Source organism: Carcharodon carcharias, chromosome 20 (genome assembly GCF_017639515.1).
Source record: "Carcharodon carcharias isolate sCarCar2 chromosome 20, sCarCar2.pri, whole genome shotgun sequence".
In the NCBI taxonomy this organism is placed as follows: Eukaryota; Metazoa; Chordata; class Chondrichthyes; order Lamniformes; family Lamnidae; genus Carcharodon; species Carcharodon carcharias.
This window is the reverse complement of record NC_054486.1, coordinates 41,143,384-41,166,277: the sequence shown is the minus strand read 5'-3', so window position 1 is coordinate 41,166,277 and position 22,894 is coordinate 41,143,384. Positions and strand designations below refer to the sequence as shown.

Below are 22,894 nucleotides of genomic sequence, written 5' to 3'. Positions count from 1 at the left end.
CAATTACTAGCCAAGTCACATTATTGTCTGTAATTCATAGCTTATTGTGTATCCATCATTTAAACAATTTCTGTCCTTTTGGGAATTTGCATTATATTATCAAAATAGGATTGTCATGAATAGTTTCCATATTTTTCTGGTTTATTGTCAAGTAGGTTTATGGGGGGCAAATATTTGGGTCTGTGATTTAATTACATTTTATAGTCAAGCAGACTAGGCTTTAAATCATCAAAAGAAGCTAGGTGCTAATGAGTAAACGTGGATGGTGGCTTAGCTTGTAAGGTGTGAAGGGAATTTGTATTTTTAAATAAATGAAGGGATATTTGGATTTCAAAGGGATCTTAGTCTGTTTACAACTAGCCAGAAAAGCAAGGCTAAGGAGTGTGTTTATTTTTCCCAAAGGTTACTGTCAATATTGGCACCATGAAAGTTTTTAAGTTATGACGAAGAGACAGTTTCAAAGACATATAGAACAATAGAAATTATATGTTAAAAAGAGAGAAACTTATGAAAAGTTTTGTCAGAAGGCCATGTAAGATTTAACAGGAGTGTGCGAAATAGATTTAATAAAGCCTTCAGCATTTGTGCATAAGCCTGCTGTCTTACAAAATTGAAGCTGGGGAAAAGTCATTTGGAATTTCCCTGTCCAGGGTATTGTGTTAACTTGCTGAGTTTGTTTTTAATCTAAAACCTATTTTTGGACTGTTGCCTTAAAGGAAGTGTAACTGCGGTTCAGGTTAATTAGGACTTTTAGGAGTTATGGCCTTAGTTGTGTGCTTGACATCTTTTAATTTGTTAATAAATATTTTAATTTAATTTTTTAAAATCTCTAAAGGTCTTGGTGGACTTATTACTTCTGAATTCAGTGCACACATCTTGTAATAAATACAAATTGCAAAACCTTTGTGATCGTGGATTTGCTCTGCCTAGCACGCATCATCTGCCACACCATAACAGGATGCATTCGAACTTGAACATTTCTTTACATCTCTGCACCCCTCTGTTCCATGTAGTAATTTGATCTTTCACTGGACCTGTGAAGTCATTTTTCTGATGACTGATACCTCCCTTAAGAATTTCATTAGATTGCCATGAGGCTCAATTTACTGAGTACTGTGCAGATAAAGGAATGCTCTTGATTACCTAATTAGGAAGACTGAGTTTGGAAAGAGTTATCGCTATCTTAAGACAGATTAGTGGCAAATAATTGCTTGTTTTGCCAAAATTCTACCTTCCCAAATCCATTTGAAATGAACACCTAACAAGTTGACACCTCAGCTTCAAAGCCAGCTGAATTATTGCCTCTTTTCAGTTAGTTAAACCAACACTCTTTTAATTCTTGATTATATTACTTGTGTATTATAATATAGGCCCTACATACTTCAAGGAATGCATCTTATGTGACTAAGTTGTAGGTATGCTAAGAAGCATGTATATAGCAATTAATCCATGTATGTTTCAGCAGACTTCTATTACTGATATTATGAAAAGTATTTTAATCTTCTACAAAAAAAAGATACATTGTCTCTTCAAACCCTATACCCAATACCAGAACAAATCCTTAGATTTATTAAAACAATTTGGGGTTTCATTGTTGAATCTAAAGAACAGTTTAATCAGCCAGACCATATTGTGCCCAATTCAAAGATGATCCAGGGCAGGAAAGTTGAATCATCTGGAAATTGTCGTGCTGGAACAAATGATCTAATGAAATGGAGGGTAAGTATTCATAGAAGTAGTCGGCACACCTCTAGGCCTTGCTTCTGCAAATCAAATGCCTCTGTGTTGTCATCTCTATCAGTGCAACCGTCTTGTGAAATAAGTAACACTTGGAAGTGTAGATGTTGGAGATTAGAACTGCACAGCAACCTGAGGAGTAACAGTCTACCAAAATCCTATCTTTGTATCCTAATTTTAGAGTTTAGGAAACTTCGATTTCAGATGTTACTAATTATGTAAAAAGTACCTTCAGAATTTCTTTGACTTTGTTTTTGGAATTATGTAATTATCAGATTCCTGATACATTGAAGGGAAAAGTACTGTCCAGGAATAAATGATTATTTGTGGTGCAATGGACTTGAAGTCTGTATTTATAATCTGCATTTGAATTATGTGGATGGAATGAATACTCCTTGGTAATCTTTTTTAATGAATGGACTGTTCATAAAGTGATCTTGCAACTTCTAACTTTAAAAAGGATTCAACTTGGTTTGAAAATGTTTTATATATTTTATTTTCCAAATTTATAATTTATATTAATATTGCGCTTCTCAAAACATCATTGTATGGTAAATATTACATGTCTGAGTATACCACCACTGCCCTCAGCTCTGTCTTAAGACCTGGATGTAATTTTGGTTGTAGTAATGGGAGGGTTGGATTTACATTTTCTATAAAGATGCCTGGTTATCAATTGTGCCTTTAAGCATTCAAATGACATGAGACTGGCTGAATTTGTAAATTATGAGTTAAGTGTTTGTCAAGTTGATAGAAACTTTATCTAGTCATAATAAGAATGATTAATTGTAATTAATTTTAAGTATTCATATAAATAGTAATGAACCTACAGGGCCATGAGGACTAGGGGGCGGGGTGGAGTGGGACTTGCTGGATTGCTCTACGGAGAGCTGGCACAGACTTTATGGACTGAATGGCCGTCTTCTGTGACGTAAATGACTCTGACTCTATAATGTAAAACCCTGAATCACAACTGATGGTTGTGCAAAATCTAAATAGCATTAAATAAGAGTTGGTGTTAATTAAATTACCAAGCAATCTTTGGGGCACAGTCCTTGGTTTAAAAAAATTATATTTCAGCTGCTGCAACAGATTTCAGATACATATGATTTTTTTCGTCATCGTGTGTGACTGAATTATTTAATTGCTGGGTCAAAGTTTTAGGTTTATGCAAGAAACAATTTAAATTTGTCCCTCTTGGGAAATGAACCTTTGTTTTAGTTTTGGCAATAATTGCACTGGAAACATTGAAAATTGGTTGTTCTTGAATCGTTCTTGAAATAAATAAAGTTGACCTAGCAATTTCTGAATAAGCTGGAGGACCATGGACTTGTCGACGAACTCTTCAATCCTCCCCCATCGAGATATTTTGGCACCCTTCATTTAGTGTTAAGAGTTGCTTTGAGGAGTGCAGAAGAACCCATGTACCATACCATACTGCAAAGTCAATAAAAACTCCATGTACTAAATTTTAAAGCCAACATTTAAAATTACCAGGATTATTATCTAATGAAAACTATTCATGTGTGATTTGTGAATCAAAGCTGATTGGTTCATATGCAAGTTTTTTTATTCCATCAATCTTTAAAAAGGTGTCAGTCATTTGAATGTACACAAAGATCCCTGCTAAAACAAAATAGAATTAAAAGCTTCATCAGAATTTCTTTAACCAGTGGCATAACAGCCTTGGCAATCTCATTTTGAAAGGGAAGTGGAAAAGAGAAACCGATAATTTCACCCTGGATCCTGACTTCCAATCTAAAAGTGAATTGAACTATGGCCTCAACCTGCAAAGTTCCCTCAACAAATAATTAAACTGAGTGGAAGTTGTGTTTACTTAACAACAATTAGACTTTGTGGCTTTAAAGAGACATGATTTCCTCTTAACCATATAACACATGATGCATTATATTGATTAACGTTTCTCTTCATAAAGCAACATATTATTCAATATACTAGTGTATGAGAGACATGAATTAGCACAAAAAAGTGTTCCAGTTATAACTGGGAGAAAAGACTTTGGAATTTGGTTCCACTATTGTAGATGAAACAAAAAAAAGAATTCCCGCTGAGGGCCCTTGGAAGTGCATTCTTTATATAATAAATGCAAACTCTTGGCCTTTTTTTAAACATTGTTTAACCTTGAAATAGAAAATAATTTCATTTGTGGCAAAACTATTTTGCCATTTTTGTTAAGCCAGTCCAAATGATGGGTCCAGACTATGAATAAATACTTTTCTTGTTTGTGTTGCAGCAACTGAAAGGATGCCAGGACTTTCAATTCCTTTTCACTGTCACTTGTGAAGTTTCAGTGACTGTTAGAAGATAAGTCTGGCAGAGGCATGGAGCAAGCACATGGCCCACTGTTAAATGAGGAGCTTTATAGTCAACTGAGTGAATCAAAGAAACCAGAGTTTGTTTTCGAATGGCTTCGATTCTTACAGAAACTTTTGGTGGCTGCCAATAAGGTAAAATATTAAGCAAGCTTTAAAAGCTGTGAAAATGTCTTTTTATTCAAATGTTCTGTCAGAAATATGTAAATTTGCTGTTGTAGATGAAAGAAAAAACTTGCATTTATATAGCTGTTTGGATGTCAGGATATCTGAAAATGTATAATAACAAATTTGGATATAGCCACTATCATGTAGGCAATACCACAGCCTGTTGTACGCAGCACAATTCCACAAACAACCATTGGGTAAATAACCAAATTATCTGGTTTTAGAGGTGTTGGTTGAGGGAGGAGAGCTCCCTGCTCTTCAAATATTGCCACTGGATTTCTTTTCTCCAACTGAACAGACAGGCAGGGCCACAGTTTAATGTCTCATTGAAAAGATGGTGATGATAACTTGCACTTCAATGAACCCTTTTAAGACACAATACACCAAGCGACAGGCGATAGTTTAGAATGGGTTATTGATTGTAAAGATAGCTTTTGAAAACATTTTGGAGAAGAGAGAAGTAAAACATTTTCCGGGAGTGTTCCATAGAGCAGGGTTTGGGTGACGGAAGACTGTCTCCCCGGTGGGGTGAATGATAGGGGTGATGCACACCCTGTCCTAAGGAAGGAAATCTGGAGGGCTGCAGTGGTAAACTTGAGCAAGGCATTGGAGAGATTTTGTGTTTGGAAACAAAGAGCCAGTAGGTCACTGAGGACTGAATGAACACGTCTGTGTGATACAAGATGTGGGAACTGCACTTCAGAGAAATTTCGAGTTTAAGTGTGATTAGAGGAAAGTCAGTAAGGAGAGCATTGGAGTAACTAACTCTGAAGATGACATAAACCTGTTTTGATAGTGGAGGGACTGAGGAAGGACAATGGCAGGCAACTTTACTGAGGTTGAGGAAAGCGATCTTGGTGGTGGTGAAGTTGTAGTTTTTCAAGCTTAACTTGTGGCCAGAAATTATGTCTAAGCCCTTAGAACGCAGCACTTCTTGTAGTGTGCTCTGGGTAATGTGCACAAGTCCATACTGAAAACTGAACCCACAACTTTCACATTCTATCAATTAAACCAAAATAACGATTCAGAAGTATGATGAGCATTTATGTAATAGGTCACCTTGTACTGAAAGGTGAGCAGATAATCTACTTTGTTGCTGTTATAGTTTATGGGAAGTACAAGTACCATTTTGACTGGTACAAGTGAGATCATGAATAAATTATATGGCAGACTTCTAGCAAATGCAACCCTTTGTCAATACAAAGAGTATAGAATGTTTCTGCTAACATAGGACAACTATTATCACCTGCATATCTAGGATATGAATCCTTCAGTTACTACATAATGCTTCCCACTGTGCCTTTGGTATGGGGATATCATGAAGTTGCTTAACTGTTGGTGATTATCACTTAATCTCAATGGGCAGTATAAACCTTTAAATGTAGACAAGTAAAAGACCTGGGAAATATTAAACCTACAGATGCAGAGGTAAGTACTAAGTTATTTATATATACTTAAATATCTGAAAATATTCATTTCCATTTCAATGCATAGTGTATTTGTAATTGTAGTAGAAAGAATAGTGCTCAGATTAGTGATATAAAGAATAGAATTACAGAATTTTACATGAAGTTTGAAAGTTCAATTTGAAACTAGGGCCTTTCATCTAAACAAAGGAAACAATGAAGATATGAAGGTAGATGGGGAAACTACATTAAAAGGCATGAGAGTTGATAGGCAATGGCTTAGCATTTAAAGAATTAATATGTGGTTTGCAACAAATTAACGTTTCTTTAAGGTACAAAAAGCGAGCATGAAAAGTGATCCAGCCATTGCTAACAGAAGTTAAAGATTCTATTAGATCAAAGGAAGAGGCTTATAAAGTTGCCAATAAAGTACTAAGCCTGAGAATTGGGAGCATTTTCAAATTCAGCAAAGGAGATTGCTGAAGCGAGAAATTGATAAAGAAAAAGAAAATATAATGTGAAAATAAACTAGCGAAGAACATAAAATCAGACTGTAAAAGCTTTTATAGGTATGTGAAAAGGAAGAGGTTAGTAAAGACAAATGTGGGCCTATTACAGGCAGAGGATGGAGAATTTATAATGGATAGTAAGGAAATAGCAGAGAAAATGAACCAATACTTTGTGTCTGTCTTCATGGAGGAAGATACAAAAAACCTCCCTGAAATATTGGGGAGCCAATGGGCTAGTGAGATTGAGGACCTGAAAGAAATTGTATTAGTCAAAAAGTACTGCTGGAGAAATTAATGGGTCTGAAAGTTGATAAATCCTATGGATCTGATGACTTACACCCCAGAGTGCTGAAAGAGGTGGCTGTGGAGATAGTGGATTGGTGATCATCTTCTGAAGTTTTACAGATTTTGAAACAGCTCCTGCAGATTGGAAGGTAGCAAATGTAACCCCACTATTTAAGAAGGGAGGGAGAGAAAAAGTAGGAAACTTAGACTTGTTAGCCTGACATTAGTTGGAGGGAAAATGCTAGAATCTATTATAAAAGGATGTGATAACTGGACACATAAAAATAATGGTAGGATTAAGCAGAGTCAACATGGATTTGTGAAAGGGAAATCCAGTTTGACAAAACTTTTGGAGTTTTTTGAGGATGTTACCAGCAGGATGGATAAGGGAGAACCAGTGGATGTGGTGTATTTGGATTTTCAGAGGCTTTTGATAAGGTCCCACACAAAACAAAAACAGAATTACCTGGAAAAACTCAGCAGGTCTGGCAGCATCGGCGGAGAAGAAAAGAGTTGACGTTTCGAGTCCTCATGACCCTTCGACAGAACTTGAGTTCGAGTCCAAGAAAGAGTTGAAATATAAGCTGGTTTAAGGTGTGTGTGTGGGGGGTGGAGAGATAGAGAGACAGAGAGGTGGAGGGGGGGTGGTGTGGTTGTAGGGACAAACAAGCAGTGATAGCAGCAGATCATCAAAAGATGTCAACGACAATAGTACAATGGAACACATAGGTGTTAAAGTTGGTGATATTATCTAAACGAATGTGCTAATTAAGAATGGATGGTAGGGCACTCAAGGTATAGCTCTAGTGGGGGGTTTTTTAAAATTTTTTTTTATAATGGAAATAGGTGGGAAAAGGAAAATCTTTACAATTTATTGGAAAAAAAAAAGGAAGGGGGAAACAGAAAGGGGGTGGGGATGGGGGAGGGAGCTCACGACCTAAAGTTGTTGAATTCAATATTCAGTCCGGAAGGCTGTAAAGTCCCTAGTTGGAAGATGAGGTGTTGTTAGTAAACAGGATTAGAGCACATAGGATTGGGGCATGGATTCAGAATTGGATTCTGTCTACAGTGGCATGGATTGGGAATTGATTAATGGACAGAAAACCTCTATTTAAGAAATACTCTGCCTTCTTGTTTTTTCTACCAAAGTGAATAACTTCACACATTCACATTATATTCCATTTGCCATGTTGTAGCTCGTTCACTTAGCTTATCCAAGTCCTCTTGAAACCTCCTTGCATCCTCCGCACAGCTTACATTCTCACCCAGTTTGGTGTCATCCTCAAGTTTGGAATTGGTCCCCACATCCAAATCGCTGATATAGTTTGTGAGCAGTTGTGGACCTAGCACAGATCCTTGCCGTACCCCACTAGTCACAGCCTGCCATCCTACAAATGATCTGTTTATTCCTACTCCCTGCTTTCTGTCTATTAACCAATTCTCAATCAATACTAGTATGTTTTCTCCAATCCCATGTGCTCTAATTTTATTTACTAACCTGTGTGGGACCTTATCAAAAGTCTTCTGAAAATCCAAATACACCACTGGTTCTCCTTTATCTCGACTATAAGTAACATGCTCAAAAATAACTCCCAACAGGTTTGTCAAACATGATTTCCCTTTCATAAATCCATGTTGACTCTGCCCAATTTTACCATTCCTTTCTAAATGTCCAGTTGTCATATCCTTAATAATAGATTCTAACATTTTCCCTACTACCTTTGTCAAACTAACAGTTCTGTAGTTCTCCATTCTCCCTCTCCCTCCCTTCTTAAATAGTGGGGTTAAATTTGCTACTTTCCAGTTGCAGGAACTTTGCCAGAGTCTAAGGAATTTTGAAAGATAACCACCATTGCGTTCATTATCTCTTCAGCCGCCACCTTCAACACTCCAGAATGAAGCACATCTGGTCCAGGGGATTTATCAGTCTTCAATCCAGTTAACTTTTCAAGTACTACCTCTTTACTGATACTAATTTCTTTTAGTTCTCCAGTTTCACAAGTCTCTTGATCGCCTAGCATTTCTGGGAGATTTTCTGTATCACCTTCCATGAAGACAGACACAAGGTAACTGTTTAGTGTCTGTCATTTCCCTCTTCTCCACTGTAAGTTCTCCTGTGCCCACCTGTAATGGCTCCACGTTTGTCCTAGCTAATCTTTTCCTTTTTATATACCTAAAGAAGCTTTTATAATCTGCCTTTATGTTCTTCGCTAGTTTAGATTCATTTTTTCTCAATCAGTTTCTTGGTCCTTCTTTGCTGGGTTATAACTTGCTCCTAATCCTCAGGCTTACCACTTTTTCTGGCATCCTTATAAGCCATTTCTTTTAATGTAATGCAATCTCTAACTTGTTTCATTAACCACACACCTTTGGATGTTTCTGCCTTAGAGGGATGTATACCTGTTGTAGACTTTGTAGCATTTCTTTAAGAAAATCATTAAAATATTCATCAAAATTAATCATTGCCTGTCTGCTGTCAATCTTTTAGTGTGTTTTCCCAATCCACCATCACCATCTTTCCCCTCATACCTTCATAATTTCCTTTCTTCAGATTTAAGACCTTAGTTTCAGAATGAACTATATTGCATTCAAACTTAATGCAAAATTCTATCATATTTTGATCACTATTTCCCAAAGGCTCTTATATAGCAAGGTTATTAATTAGCCCTTTCTCATTACACAACTTTAAATCCAAAATAGCCTGATTCCTAGTTGGTTCCTCAACACCCTGTTCCAGAAACCCATCTTGTATATACTCCAGGAATTCCCCCTCTAGAGCATCAATGCTAATTTGATTACCCCAGTCTTTGTGTAAATTTAAGTCCCCCATTATTTCTGTATTACCCCATGTTACATGCACCTCCAATTTCTTGATTTATACCATGCCAAGTATTACCACTACAGTTTGGTGGCCTATTCACAATTCCCACCAATGTTTGCTTGCCCCTTGTTGTTTCTTAGCTCCACCCAAGCTGTTTCTGATCCTATCTTACCAATGTACTGATCTCATGCCTTATCAAGAGTGCTACCCCACCTCCTTTTCCTTTTTGCTCATCCCTCCTAAAAGCTGAATACCCTTGGACATTTAGTTCCCAATCTTGGTCGCCCTGAAGCCTCTTCTCCGTAATGGCAACTAAATCAAAGACATTTACTTCAATTTGTGCATTCAAATCATCAACATTTTTGTGACTGCTCCGTGCATTCAGATAGTGCCTTTAATTTTGCTTTTTAACTTTATTCTCTATTCTGATCTTATTTGATGCTTGCCTATAATTTATTTGTCTAACAGTTTTGCTTTCTACTTTTCTACTTCCTTTTACTAGTTTTGCTTCCCTTGATTCTGAGCTCCCTTTCAAGTTCCCACCTCCCCCTGTCAATCTAGTTTAAACCCTCCATAACAGCACCAGCAAATTTTCCTGCGAGGATGTTTGTCCTGGTCCTGCTAAGATGCAGCCCAGCTGTCTTATACAGGTCCCATCTGCCCAGAACTGGTTCCTGTGCCTCAGAAATCTGATGCCCTCCCCCCTACATCAGTGATCTCATTGAAGCATACAAAATTCTTACAGGGCTGAACGGGGTAGATTCAGGTAGGATGTTTCCCCTGGTTGGAGTGTCTAGAACAAAGGAACATAGTTTTAGAATAAGAAGCAGTCCATTTAGGACTGAGATGAGGAATTTCTTCAGTCAGAGGGTGGTGAATCTTTGCAATTCTCAGCCCCAGTGGGCTATGGAGGTCTGTCATCGAGTATGTTCAAAGCAGAGATTGATAGATTTCTAGATACCGATGACATTACAGGATATGGGGTTAGTGCAGGAAGATGGTGTTGAGGTAGAAGATCAGCCATGATTTAGTTGAATGGCGGAGCAGGTTCGAGGGGCCAAATGGTCTTATCCGGCTCCTATGTTCCTTGAATTCCCCTAAAACTCATTGTATCTGCAGAACCCATTTGAATGCCTGAAATATGAGGTTTTTTGAAAACCCTGGTTGAAGACACTTTTTAAAATAGTGGACAAACGTCAAGATTCAGATTTGCAGCCTGAGCGGCAGGATGTCAGATTATGGCATTTTTTAAACTAAAATATTTTTCACATGTACATAATCTATCCCATGAAAAGGCAGGCATAGCTAGGAACCACAGTAAGTATTATTGTTTGGAGGAAATGAGTCAAGTCAAAGGATAAATTCAAAGGATAAACTTAAAGTGAAGAATGCTGGTAATGGATGGGGACTGGTTAGAGCTTGAAGCAATTGAGCGAAGGGCTCTCAAGTCAAATTGGTGGGTGTTGGAGATGTAGAGGGACTGGGCATTCATGGTGTAAAGCAGATGGTTAAGATAAGAAAACCATAAACTGTTTAATTGGCAGAGAGTGTCGCCAGCATTGCGGCTGTAGGTGGGATGAGACTGGTTAAAAAGTGGGAAAATAAAGTCAGTAGGAAGAAGGAAGTGATATACTTTCAATTTAATACACTGTATACACTGCTCACAATTCATTCTTTGCACTGGGGAGACCAGATGAAAGATCGGGTGATCATTTTGCTGAAAACCTCCATTAAGTCCTCAAGCATGACCCTGATCTTCCGGTGACCATTTTGATTTCCCATCCCACCCCTACACTAACCTCGTCCTCCTACACTGCTCTAATGAAACTTGATGTACACACCTCACCTGAACAGATCTGGGACCAATGTCTAGCGAAAAGGGTAAATAGGGTGGTCAACAGGACTTTAAAATAGAAAGTGGGGGGGGTGCGGGGGGAAGGTTAAAACTCCAAGAAGTATGACCAATGGGAAACAAAGCAGCAGGTTAGCATGTGGGGGGGTGGATTCAACTTCATGGAAAATTATGAAAAAACTGAAAAGAAGGGAGAGCCCAGGAGAGGCTATCAAAGTCTCCAGAACACAAAATAGGACAGAGTGTTTGGAAAGGGCTAGGAATCTAACTTCAAGCACATCAGATAAAGGGACGACAATGAGAAAGGGGAAGGAAAATACAGGACTGAAGGTGTTGTATCTGAATGCACGCAGTATACGAAATAAGGTAAATGAGCTTGTGGCGCAGATTGAAATTGGCAGGTATGATCTGGTGGGCATTACGGAGACATGGCTGCAAGGGGATCAGGACTGGGAGCTAAATATCCAAGGATATACATCCTATCAAAAAGATAGGCAAGTTGGCAGAGGGGGTAGGGTTGCTTTGTTAGTAAGAAATTAAATTAAATCGATAGCAAGAAATGATGTAGGGTCAGATGATGTAGAATCTGTGTGGGTAGAGTTGAGGAACCCCAAAGGTAAAAAAACCATAACGGGAGTTATGTACAGGCCTCCAAACAGTAGTCAGGATGTGGGGCACAAGATACACCAGGAGATAGAAAAGGTGTGTAAGAAAGGCAAGGTTACAATGATCATGGGGGATTTCAATATGCAGGTAGACTGGGAAAATCAGGTTGGTAGTGAATCCCAAGAAAAGGAATTTGTCTACAAGATGGCTTTTTGGAGCAGCTTGTAGTGGAGCCCACTAGGGAATAGGCAATTCTAGATTTAGTGATGTGTAATGAGGCAGATTTGATAAGGGAGCTTAAGATGAAGGAACCCTTAGGAGGAAGTGACCATAATATGATAGAATTTACCCTGCAATTTGAGAGGAAAAAGCTGGAATCAGATGTAACAGTATTACAGTTGAATAAAGGCAACTACAGAGGCATGAGGGAGGAGCTGGCCAGAATTGACTGGGAGATGAGCCTAGCAGGAAAGACAGTGGAACAGCAATGGCAGGAATTTCTGGGAGTAATTTGGGAGACACAGCAAAAATTCATCCCTAGGAAGAAGAAGCATACTAAAGGGAGGATGAGGCAACCATGGCTGCCAAGGGAAGTCAGGGACAGCATAAAAGCTCAAGAGAAAGCATACAATGTGCGAAGATCAGTGGGAAACCAGGGGATTGGGAAGCCTACAAAGACCAACAGAGGACAACTAAAAAAGAAATAAGGAGGGAGAAGATTAAATATGAGGGTAAACTAGCCAGTAATATAAAAGAAGATTGCAAGAGTGTTTTTAGATATATAAAGGGTAAGGGAGAGGCAAAAGTGGACTTTGGGCCGCTGGAAAATGACGCTGGAGAAGTAGTAGTGGGGAACAAAGAAATGGTGGAGGAACTGAATAGGTACTTTGCATCAGTCTTCACAGTGGAAGAGATGAGTGACATCCACAAAGTTCAAGAGAGTCGGGGGGCAGAGGTGAGTATGGTGGCCATTACCAAGGAGAAGGTGCTAGGAAAACTGAAAGGTCTGAAGGTGGATAAATCACCTGGACCAGATGGATTACACCCCAGAGTTCTGAAGGAGATAGCTGAAGAGATAGTGGTGATCTTTCAGGAATCACTGGAGTCAGGGAGGGTCCCAGAGGCCTGGAAAATTGCTAATGTAACCCCCCTGTTTAAGAAGGGAGTTAGGCAAAAGACGGGAAATTACAGGCCGATTAGCCTGACCTCGGTTGTTGGTAAGATTTTAGAGTCCATTATTAAGGATGAGATTTCAGAATACTTGGAAGAGCATGGTAAAATAGGGCAAAGTCAGCATGGTTTCATCAAGGGGAGGTCGTGCCTGACAAATCTGTTAGAATTCTTTGAGGAGGTAACGAGTAGGTTAGACAAAGGAGAGCCAATGGATGTTATCTACTTGGACCTCCAGAAGGCCTTTGACAAGGTGCCGCACAGGAGGCTGCTCAGTAAGATAAGAGCCCATGGTGTTAGAGGCAAGGTACTAGCATGGACAGAAGATTGGGTGTCTGGCAGGAGGCAGAGAGTGGGGATAAGGGGGTCCTTCTCAGGATGGCGGCCGATGACTAGTGGAGTTCCGCAGGGGTCGGTGTTGGGACCACAACTTTTCACTTTATACATTAATGATCTAGATGAAGGAACTGAGGGCATCCTTGCTAAGTTTGCAGATGATACAAAGATAGGTGGAGGGACAGGTAGTATTGAGGAGGCGGTGAGGCTGCAGAAGGATTTGGACAGGTTAGGAGAATGGGCAAAGAAGTGGCAGATGGAATACAACGTGGGCAAGTGTGAGGTCATGCACTTTGGTAGGAAGAATAGAGGCATAGACTATTTTCTAAATGGGGAGAGAATTCAGAAATCTGGAGTGCAAAGGGACATGGGAGTTCTAGTCCAGGATTCTCAAGATTAACTTGCAGGTTGAGTCGGTAGTTAGGAAGGCAAATGCAATGTTGGCGTTTATTTCGAGAGGACTAGAATATAAAAGCAGGGATGTGCTGCTGAGGCTTTGTAAGGCTCTGGTCAGACCACATTTAGAATATTGTGAGCAATTTTGGGCCCCGTATCTCAGGAAGGATGTGCTGGCCATGGAGAGGGTCCAGAGGAGGTTCACGAGAATGATCCCAGGAATGAAAGGCTTAACAGATGAGGAACATTTGAGGACTCGATGGAGTTTAGAAGGATAAGGGGAGGATCTCATTGAAACTTGCAGAATACTGAAAAGGCCTGGATAGAGTGGACTTGGGGAAGATGTTTCCATTAGTAGGAGAGACTGGGACCCGAGGGCACAGCCTCAGAGTAAAGGTTTTAGAACAGAGATGAGGAGAAACTTCTTTAGCCAGAGAGTGGTGCATCTATGGAATTCATTGCCACAGAAGGCTGTGGAGGCCAGGTCATTGAGTGTATTTAAAACTGAGATAGATAGGTTCTTGATTGGTAAGGGGATCAAAGGTTACAGGGAGAAGGTGGGAGAATGGGGTTGAGAAACTTATCAGCCATGATTGAATGGCGAAGCAGACTTGATGGGCCGAGTGGCCTAATTTATCCTCCTATGTCTTATGGTCTTATGGTCTTATTAGGCACTAAACAGCCTTCAGGAGCTGAGTTCAACAAATGGAGATTCTGACCACTCCCCTCATTTTTTTCAGAAAGTAGTTGCTGGTAATTTTGGTGTTGCCATTTACCGCTCCTCCAGCCCCATCTTTTTGTTACTTCACTTGTCCCATTACCATCCCTTTTTAACTCATAGATGTTTGCAGCACAGAAGGAGGCCATATTTGGCCCATTGTGTCTGCGCTGGTCAACGAAGATCTGACTACACTAATCCCATTTTCCAGTGCTTGGCCCATAGCCCTGGAGGCTATGGCAACACAAGTCACTATCTAAATTCTTCTTAAATGTTACGAGAGTTTCTGACTTAACCACCCTTTCAAGCAGTGAGCTCCAAACTCCCACCACCCGATGGTGAAAAAAATTCTCCTCCCCTCCACACACACACACACACACACACACCCCAACCCCCCCCCCCCCCCCACCACCACCACCACCAAGCCTTTTACTCTTACCTTAAATTTATGCCCCCTTGTTATTGACCCCTCTACTAATGGAAAAAGTGCTGTCCAATCCACCCTATCTATGCCCCTCATTATCTTATACACCTCTATCAGGTCCCCCCTCAACCTTTGTTGCTCCAAGGAAAACAACCCCAGCCTATCCAATCTTTCTTCGTAGCTCAGACCCTCCTGCCCCGGCAGCATTCTGGTCAATCTCCTCTAAACCCTCTCGAGTGCAATCACATCCTTCCTATAATGTGGTGACCAGAATTGCATGCAGTACTCCAGTTGTGGCCTAACCAGCGTTTTATACTGTTCCAGCATAAACTCCCTGCTCTTCTAAACTATGCCTCAGCTAATAAAAGGCAAGTATCCCATATGCCTTCTTAAGCACCTTATCTACCTGCCCTGCTACCTTCAGGGATTTGTGGATATGCACACCAAGGTCCCCCTGACTTTCAGTCGTTTCCAGGGTCCTCCCATTCATGGTGTAATCCCTTGCCTTGTTAGCCCTCCCCAAGTGTACTACCTCACACTTTTCCAGGTTGAATTCCATTTGCCACTGCTGTGCCCACTTGACCAGTCCATTGATATCCCCCTGCAGTTTACAGCTCTCCTCCTCACTATTTACCACCCTACCAATTTTCGTGTCATCTGTGAACTTCGTGATCAGACCACCTAATTTAAGTCCAATTCATTTAAGTACACCACAGACAGCAAGGGCTCCAGGACCGAGCCCTGCGGAACCCCACTGGAAACAGACTTCCAATCACAGAAACATCCTTCTACCATCACCACTCTGCTTCCTGCCTCTCAGCCAATTTTGGATCCAACGTGCCACTTTGCCTTGGATCCAGTGGGCTCTTACTTTCTTGACCAGTCTTTCATGAGGGACCTGATCAAAAGCCTTGCTAAAGTCCATGTAGACTGCATCAAATGCATTACCCTCATCAATGCTCCTGCTTACCCCCTCAAAAAATTCAATCAAATTTGTCAAACACATTTGCCCTTAACAAACCCATGCTGACTATCCCTAATTAGGATAGTGTGAGGGATGTGTGTCTCCAAGTGCAAATATATTCTGTCCCTTAGAACTCTTTCTAGTAACTTCCCCACCACCGAGGTTAGACTGACAGGCCTGTAATTTTCTGGCCTATCCCTTCCACCCTTTTTTAATAATGGGACAACATTAGCAGCCCTCCAGTTCTCTGGCAGCTCACCTATGGCCAGAGAGGATTTGAAAATTACTGCCCAGGCCTGATATCACTTCCCTTGTCTCCCTCAACAGCCTGGGATACATCTCATCCGGGCCTGCAGATTTATCCACTTTTAAGATCGCTAAACCTTCTGGTACCTCCTCTGTCTGTCGCTCTCTCATGCTCTCACTCTCTCTCTTAATTTCCTCTAGTATTTCACCCTGTCCTCCGCCCTGATGTCTATACCTGCGTCGTCCTTTTCCACTGTGAAGACCAAAGCAAAGTGTTCATCGAGGACTGTACCCACGCCTTCCAGGTCCCTAATTGGCCCTACTCTTTCCCTAGTTATGCTTTTGCTCTTTATATATTTAAAAAACCCCTTTGAGTTTTACTTTATTCTACCCATCAGTGCTTTCTCACACACTCACTTAGCTTAAAATAAAAACAAAAAAACTGCGGATGCTGGAAATCCAAAACAAAAACAAAAACAGAATTACCTGGAAAAACTCAGCAGGTCTGGCAGCATCGGCGGAGAAGAAAAGAGTTGACGTTTCGAGTCCTCATGACCCTTCGACAGAACTTGAATTCAAGTCCAAGAAAGAGTTGAAATATAAGCTGGTTTAAGGTGTGTGTGTGGGGGGCGGAGAGAGAGAGAGAGAGAGAGAGGTGGAGGCGGGGTGGGGGGTTGTGGTTGTAGGGACAAACAAGCAGTGATAGAAGCAGATCATCAAAAGATGTCAAGAACAATAGTACAAAAGAACACATAGGTGTTAAAGTTGGTGATATTATCTAAACGAATGTGCTAATTAAGAATGGATGGTAGGGCACTCAAGGTATAGCTCTAGTGGGGGTGTTTTTTTTTAAAAAATAATGGAAATAGGTGGGAAAAGGAAAATCTTTATAACTTATTGGGGAAAAAAGGAAGGAGGAAACAGAAAGGGGGTGGGGATGGGGGAGGGAGCTCACGACCTAAAGTTGTTGAATTCAATATTCAGTCCGGAAGGCTGTAAAGTGCCTAGTCGGAAGATGAGGTGTTGTTCCTCCAGTTTGCGTTGGGCTTCACTGGAACAATGCAGCAAGCCAAGGACAGACATGTGGGCAAGAGAGCAGGGTGGAGTGTTGAAATGGCAAGCGACAGGGAGGTTTGGGTCATTCTTGCAGACAGACCGCAGGTGTTCTGCAAAGCGGTCGCCCAGTTTATGTTTAGTCTCTCCAATGTAGAGGAGACCACATCTCCTCCACATTGGAGAGACTAAACGTAAACTGGGCGACCGCTTTGCAGAACACCTGCGGTCTGTCCGCAAGAATGACCCAAACCTCCCTGTCGCTTGCCATTTTAACACTCCACCCTGCTCTCTTGCCCACATGTCTGTCCTTGGCTTGCTGCATTGTACCAGTGAAGCCCAACGCAAACTGGAGGAACAACACCTCATCTTCCGACTAGGCACTTTACAGCCTTCCGGACTGAATATTGAATTCAACAACTTTAGGTCGTGAGCTCCCTCCCCCATCCCCACCCCCTTTCTGTTTCCTCCTTCCTTTTTTTCCCAATAAATTATAAAGATTTTCCTTTTCCCACCTATTTCCATTATTTTTTAAAAAAAAACACCCCCACTAGAGCTATACCTTGAGTGCCCTACCATCCATTCTTAATTAGCACATTCGTTTAGATAATATCACCAACTTTAACACCTATGTGTTCTTTTGTACTATTGTTGTTGACATCTTTTGATAATCTGCTTCTATCACTGCTTGTTTGTCCCTACAAGCACAACCGCCCCCCCCCCACCTCTCTCTCTCTCTCTGCCCCCCACACACACACCTTAAACCAGCTTATATTTCAACTCTTTCTTGGACTCGAACTCAAGTTCTGTCGAAGGGTCATGAGGACTCGAAACGTCAACTCTTTTCTTCTCCACCGATGCTGCCAGACCTGCTGAGTTTTTCCACTCACTTAGCTTTCCTAATTTTCTTTTCAAGTTCCTTTTGTCTTGCATCATCAATCTTTTGTCATTTCAACACTCCTACCTTGCACACTATCACAGATCTTTCACCTGTTGTTTCTTCCCACCAGCATCACCCCTCACCTACTTCTGTATTTGCTAAGTCTGTTGTATCTCTAACTTTGGCCAATCCTGAAGGGAGGTCATGATCCAAAAACTATTTTGCTCTCCACACTTGCTGCCTGCTCTGCTGTGTTTCCAGCATTTTCCGTTTTTTTTTAAAGATTTCCAGTATCCACAGTGTTTTGCCTTTGCCTGAGTTAACTGATGTTGGCCAGAGCTCTTCAGTTAGTTGTGCACTCTCAGTTTGGGAGAAGAAAGTCAACTTATGTCACTCTTGATGGCTACCCAATGACCCTTGTTGGACAGGATCAGACTTGGCTCTTTTGTGCCTCATGATTGAATAGCATTCCAATTTTGTATGACTTCCTAAGATTCATTTATGATTTGCTATCTGGTAATGTAATGGGAAAGCTTTTGGAGTGTTTGCAACAAGCAGTCAATGAGGGCAGTGAAAGAATTGGCAATGCCATATATATTTAAATATTGAACAAATGAGGCACAAATGTTCCATTTAAAAACTACCAACCCCAACTCCTAAAATAGGAAATCCCAGTGCAAAGGTGTTCATGTTTCTTTGCAAATCTCATGTTATGCATCCAAATGGTGCTATGACAGGACTTTTAATGTTAAAAGCATGATAGCTTGCTCATCACATAAAGTCTGCATCTCTTGTACAACAACAGGTGTTGTGTAGCACTAAGTGAGAGTGTGGTTTGAAAAGATGCTGTTTTGAATCTGTGTGCACGGGTTTCACCGTGGAGCCACTATTTTAGTTTCTCAGCCTCCAGTGTGTAGGCCCTTGGTAAAGACCAGTAATTAGAAGATAAGAATTACATTTTTGTGTTAATCTACTTTTAAAATATTACTTTTCAGTCATTCATATGATTTGGACATCGTTAGCAAGGCCAGCATTTATTGCCCATACCAAATTGCCTTTGAGAAGGTGGTGATGAGCCACTTTATTGAATTGCTGAAGTCCATTTGGTGTAGGTATACCTACAGTGCTGTTAGGGAGGATGTTCCAGGGTTTTGACCCAGTGTCAATGAATGAGTGGTGATATAGTTCCAAGATGGTGTGTGTCCTAGGCCCAAACATTTTCAGCTGCTTCATCAGTGACCTTCCTTCCATTATAAGGTCAAAAGTGATGATTGCACAATGTTCACCATTTGTGACTCTTCAGATATTGAAGCAGTCCATGTCCAAATGCAGCAAGACCTGAACAATATTCAGTTTTGGGCTGACAAGTGGCAATTAACATTCACGCCATGCAAGTGCCAGGCAATGACCATCTCCAACAAGAGAGAATCTAACCATCACCCCTTGATATTCATCACTGAATCCCCCACTATCAACATCCTAGGGGTTACCATTGACCAAGGGCACTTGGGGATGGACAATAAATGCTGGCCTAGCCAGTGATGCCAACATCCCATGAATGAATGAATTTTAAAAAAAACTTGGACTGGAACTAGCAGGTGATGGTATTCCCATGTGCTGCTGCCATTATTCTTGTAGGTGGCAGAGGCTTGGGAACTACTGTCAAAGAAATCTTGGCGAGTTGCTGCTGTGCATCTTGTATATGGTACACACTGGTGCTGCTGTGTGTTGGTGGTGGAGCAAGTGAATGTTTAAGGTGGTGGATGGGTTGTCGAATAGGAGGGCTGTTTTCTCTGGTAATAGACTACTTGAGTGTGTTTGGAGCCATGTCCTGGCAAATGGGACGCATCACACTCCTAACTTTTGCCTCGCTGATGGTGGAAAGGCAAGAGGTGAGCCACTCACCACACAATATCTAGCCTCTGACCTCTCTACAAGGACTGTGTGATGGCCAGGTAATAGATGCCAATACTGCCATGGAACGATGCATCTGTGACAGGCTGTTTGGTGCTGATGAGTTTAGGTAGGCTTTTTCCCTTGTTGTGGTTCTGTGATCACCTGCTGCAGGCCCAATCTGTTAATGATGTCCTTCAGGACTCAGACAGCTTGGTCAGTGTTAAAATCCACGATTAGCAAGTTCAAGCATACTGAAACTGAAGATGAAACCAGCTCCCAAGAAGGGAGCCAAGAAAGCCTTGAAGAAATAGTCAGCAAAGGCCGGGAAGAAGCGGCAAAAGTTGAGGAAGGAGAGTTACTCCATCTATATCTACCGAGTGATGACGCAGGTTGATCCCGACACCAGCATCGCTTTCAAGGCCATGAGCATCATGAACTCGTTCGTGAACAATCTTTTTGAGTGCATCGCCGGTGAAGCTTCCCACCTGGCCCATTATAACAAGCACAGCACCATCAGCTCCCAGGAGATCCAGACTGCCGTGCGCCTGCTGCTGCCCAGGGAACTGGCCAAGCATTCTATGTCAGGAGGGACAAAGATGGTGACCAAGTACACCAGCTCCAAGTAAAACTCCAGAACAGACTGAAAAACGTACAAATTGGGAATAGGAGTAGGCCATTTGGCCTCTTGAGCCTGCGCTGCCATTTGATAAGATCATGCCTGATCAAATTGTGGTCTCTGCTTTCCTGTCTGTTCCCTCTTCCGTTTGACTCCCTTGTCAGTCGGGAAGCAATCTAACTCAACCTTAAAAATATTCAAAGACTCTGCCTCCACTGCTCTTTGGTGAAGATAATTCCTAAGACTCTCAACTCTTGAGAAAAAAATTCTTCTCATCTCCATCTTAAATGGAAGACCCCTTATTTTTAATCTGTGTCCTTCAGTTCTAGTTTCTCCCACAAGGGGAAATTTGGTGCCCTTGCTACTCTCAATGCTTCTTCCAAGTTCTGCTCAACAGATGAATGGCTGTAGGCCATTTAGCTCCTTGAGCCTCTTCTGCCATGTAATGAGATCATGGCAGGTCTATTATCTTACTCCATGTACCTGCTTTTGCCCCATTTCCCTTCATATCTTTGGTTAACAAAAATCTATCAGTCTCAGATTTAAAATTAACAATTGATTTTTCATTTATTTCCTTTTCAGAAGAGAATTCCAAACTTCTACCATCCTTTTTATGTAGAAGTGTTAATTAATTTCCCTCTTAAGTCTAAGCCCCTGGCCCTAGACTCTCCAACCATTGGCGATAGGGTAGAAAGACAAAAATTATCTGTTACCCTTAATATCTTGAAAATTTTGATCAAACCATCTCTTAACCATCTAAATTATAGGGAACACAACTCTAGTTTGCTTAATCTCTCCTCGTAATATAACCCTTATAGGTATCATTCTGATATACCTATGATGCATCCCCTCCAAGGCCAATATATCCTTTTTGGTGTGATGCCCAGAACTGCTTGCAGAACTCCAGATGAGATCTAATCAGGGCATTGATTGGCTTAGATGTGGCATGTATTGTAGTCCTCTAGATTTATAGGCTAGCACCCCATTAGTCTTTTTGATTATTTTTTTTACCTTCATGACTTTTAATGATCTTTGTATCTGGGCCTCCAGGTTTGACTCCACAATTGTGATATTTCAAAACTTGAAAATCTAATTAGTTAAATAAAATAGCAGAAGGCAGGGCAGATAATGTGGCGCAGCTGTAGCATGTGGTAGCTTTTTTTTTCAGAGTTATATTTGTTTTATTGGACTGGATACACTATTACAATAGTTTGCACTGCTTGAGCTGTTTTCAAAGTTTGCGAGGTCCTGCTAAGCGCTAATCTTCCAGCTTCATGAGAGCTGCAAATACGTCAAGGCCAACGAAGGCTGAGATATCAGTCCATGTAGCTGTGAGCTTTCACTTTGAGAAAGACTCCTGAAGCACTACCTCCAATGAAATAATTCAATGGATCATTCTCTGTTTCTCGGATTTGCGCAGTTAGGCAAGTGGTCACTCCAAAAATTGCACCAAGAGCAGCCATAGTTAAGGTGCAATTGGTTGCTCTCTGCACTGGTGGATACCAGTGTGATCCACAAAAATCACATCTACATTAAGTATCTGCAGCTTGACGAACTTCAAAACTCAGAGTTGATGAGCTGGAGTCTGAGCTTGGGCACGTGCATAAGGGAGGGAGAAAGGTACCTAGACACTTCGTCCCACTAGGCAGTCATAGCCGTTGGGTTAAGTACTTTTAAGTATGAAGATTTGGCCCATAGTCAGGGACAAGAAGGTGTGAATGCAAATGAGGCAGATATGGGGATCTTGAAGGTAGCATTGGAGGAGTCTCAGCCTTGTGCTTGTGAAATGGATATGAGGTTCTTGCTCTTGTATACACAGGCTATAAGGACTGCAAGGAGGATGAGCAAACTAACCATAGCACCATGTTCCAGGGGACCATTCAAGTTGGAGGAGTGAAATGGAGTGTAGTATCAATAGAGGACAGTATAGTTAGGGAGATAGATACTGTTCTTTACAGCCAAGAACATGAATACCGAAGGCTGTAATGCCAGAATTAAGGACATCTCCAAGGGGTTGGAAAGGGGTTGGTGTGGGAGTGGAAAGATTCAGTTGCCATTGTCCATGTAGGTACCAATGACGTAGATAGGACCATAAAACATAGGAGCAGAAGTAGGCCATTCAGCCCATTGAGTCTGCTTCGCCATTCAGTGAGATCATGGCTGATCTGATCATCCTCAACTCCACTTTCCTGCCTTTTCCCCATAGGAGTACTGTGTGCAGTTCTGGTCGCCACATTATAGGAAGGATGTGATTGCACTGGAGGGAGTGCAGAGGAGACTCACCAGGATGTTGTCTGGGATGAAACATTTAAGTTATGAAGAGAGGTTGGATAGACTTGGGTTATTTTCGTTGGAGCAGTGAAGACTATGAGGAACCTTATCAAGTGTACAAGATTATGAGGGGCATGGACAAGGTGGATAGGGAGCAGCTGTTCCCCTTAGTTGAAGGTTCAGTCACGAGGGGACATAAGTTCAAGG

The 22,894-nt window shown here is 41.1% G+C and overlaps 1 protein-coding gene across 5 annotated transcripts in view; it reads left to right on the top strand.

The window, feature by feature from the left end:
- Positions 1 to 22,894, top strand: part of heatr5a (HEAT repeat containing 5a) — a 181,100-nt gene that overhangs the window by 8,808 nt on the left and 149,398 nt on the right. For all 5 annotated transcript variants that reach the window (XM_041214493.1, XM_041214495.1, XM_041214496.1 and 2 more), the window contains exon 2: positions 3,992 to 4,205. In XM_041214493.1, the coding sequence (XP_041070427.1) occupies positions 4,080 to 4,205 (126 nt within the window). In that variant the 5' untranslated portion in view covers positions 3,992 to 4,079. The remainder of the gene's footprint in view (positions 1 to 3,991; positions 4,206 to 22,894) is intronic.